Source organism: Echinops telfairi, unplaced genomic scaffold (genome assembly GCF_000313985.2).
Source record: "Echinops telfairi isolate 266 unplaced genomic scaffold, ASM31398v2 ScPeMD7_7457;HRSCAF=8495, whole genome shotgun sequence".
NCBI lineage: Eukaryota > Metazoa > Chordata > Mammalia > Afrosoricida > Tenrecidae > Echinops > Echinops telfairi.
In genome coordinates, this window is record NW_022111357.1 from 36,087,167 (window position 1) to 36,088,477 (window position 1,311).

The 1,311-nt window shown below is 56.2% G+C and overlaps 1 protein-coding gene across 1 annotated transcript in view; it reads right to left on the reverse strand.

Moving 5' to 3' along the window:
- Positions 1–370, reverse strand: part of CA6 (carbonic anhydrase 6) — a 17,459-nt gene extending 17,089 nt beyond the window's left edge. The window contains exon 1 of the mRNA XM_004705449.1: positions 295–370. Within this exon, the coding sequence (XP_004705506.1) occupies positions 295–370 (76 nt within the window). The remainder of the gene's footprint in view (positions 1–294) is intronic.
- Positions 371–1,311: the final 941 nt, after the last annotated feature.

A 1,311-nucleotide genomic window follows, 5' to 3' on the forward strand; every position in this document is an offset into this window, starting at 1 on the left:
GGCGAGGAGGCTCCTGAAACAGCCACTACTGTGGCTGCAGAGGGCTGGCGCAAAACCTTCTGCAAGGGAGGAAGGGACTGGAGACGCAGGAGGACGCTTTTCTCTTCTCCTTCCTGGAACCCCAGGCTGGCTTATCCTCCATGTCTTCCAAGGCCCTGAGAAGGTCTCTGAGCCCCCCATGAGCAACAGAGGGACCCAACATCGTGAGCATGGACAAAGACCGCGTTCTCCTTCCTGCCCGGAGAAGGAGCATCTCGCCCTTCCTTTGGAGAGCTAGCTGGGTAGGCGGCTTACCTGAGTAGGACCACTGGGACCCATGCTGGGCGGAGACGCCGAGGAACAGGGACAGCAGGATTGCCACAGCCCTCATGGTCTCGGGAGCTGGAATCAGAACCAATACCAGGGAGACTCTTCTTTTAAAAGCTCAGAAACTGTAAATAACAAATGACCGAACCCAGTTGGCTGATCCACCTTTTACTGCGCCCACTAAAACAATAACATCCTGACAAGGCCCTCTGACGTGATTCCATTGTCCAGGTGGCCCGCACACCCACCTGACCTCCTCCTGAGTCATGGCCATGGCCAATTAGCTTTCGTTTGGTTATTAAAGGTCTCCACTTAGGAAAACTCACAAGACCACACAGTGCCGCCTTTGTGGACCCAGGTCCACGGGACAGGAAAAATGCCCAAGGCAGAGAGGAGCGGGTGGCCAGCCTTCCCCACCAGTGGCACATCCTGCTCCCTCACTGCTGGCAAACAGAACCTTAGGAACTAGTGAGGGCCACCTCCGGGGCACTGACAGTCCTGGCCTGGTCCCCTCGGGATGCCCTACTTGTTTCTGGGACCAACCACCCCTCCAGATGCCTGCTGACATCAGATGTCACAGCGGGTTGCTGTCATTGCTAACGGCCATCGAGTCGGCTCTATCATGGCGCCCCATGTGTGCAGACAGAGCTTTGCCCCACAGGGTTTTCAAGGCTGGATCATTTACGAGGATGGCCAGTATTCTCTTCCAGGTGGCCCAAGGTGGGTTTTAACCACTTGTCTTTTAGATAAGACTTTAACTTCTGTGACAACCAGGGACTTCAAACCACAACGACACCTGGGGAAATGGCTGGCGCTTCATATTCTGGCCTGACATGAAGGGTCTCATCTGGATGTGCTGACCCTCTGGTGTTTGACCCTGAGCCCCGGCACATGACCCAGGAGCCACAACCCAGCACACGCCTTCGGGCCAACCCAGCAAGTGTGGGAGTCCATGCTTCCTCCTGGGACGTGTTGGTTCTGACAGTGGCGTTGCCCTCGGGCACA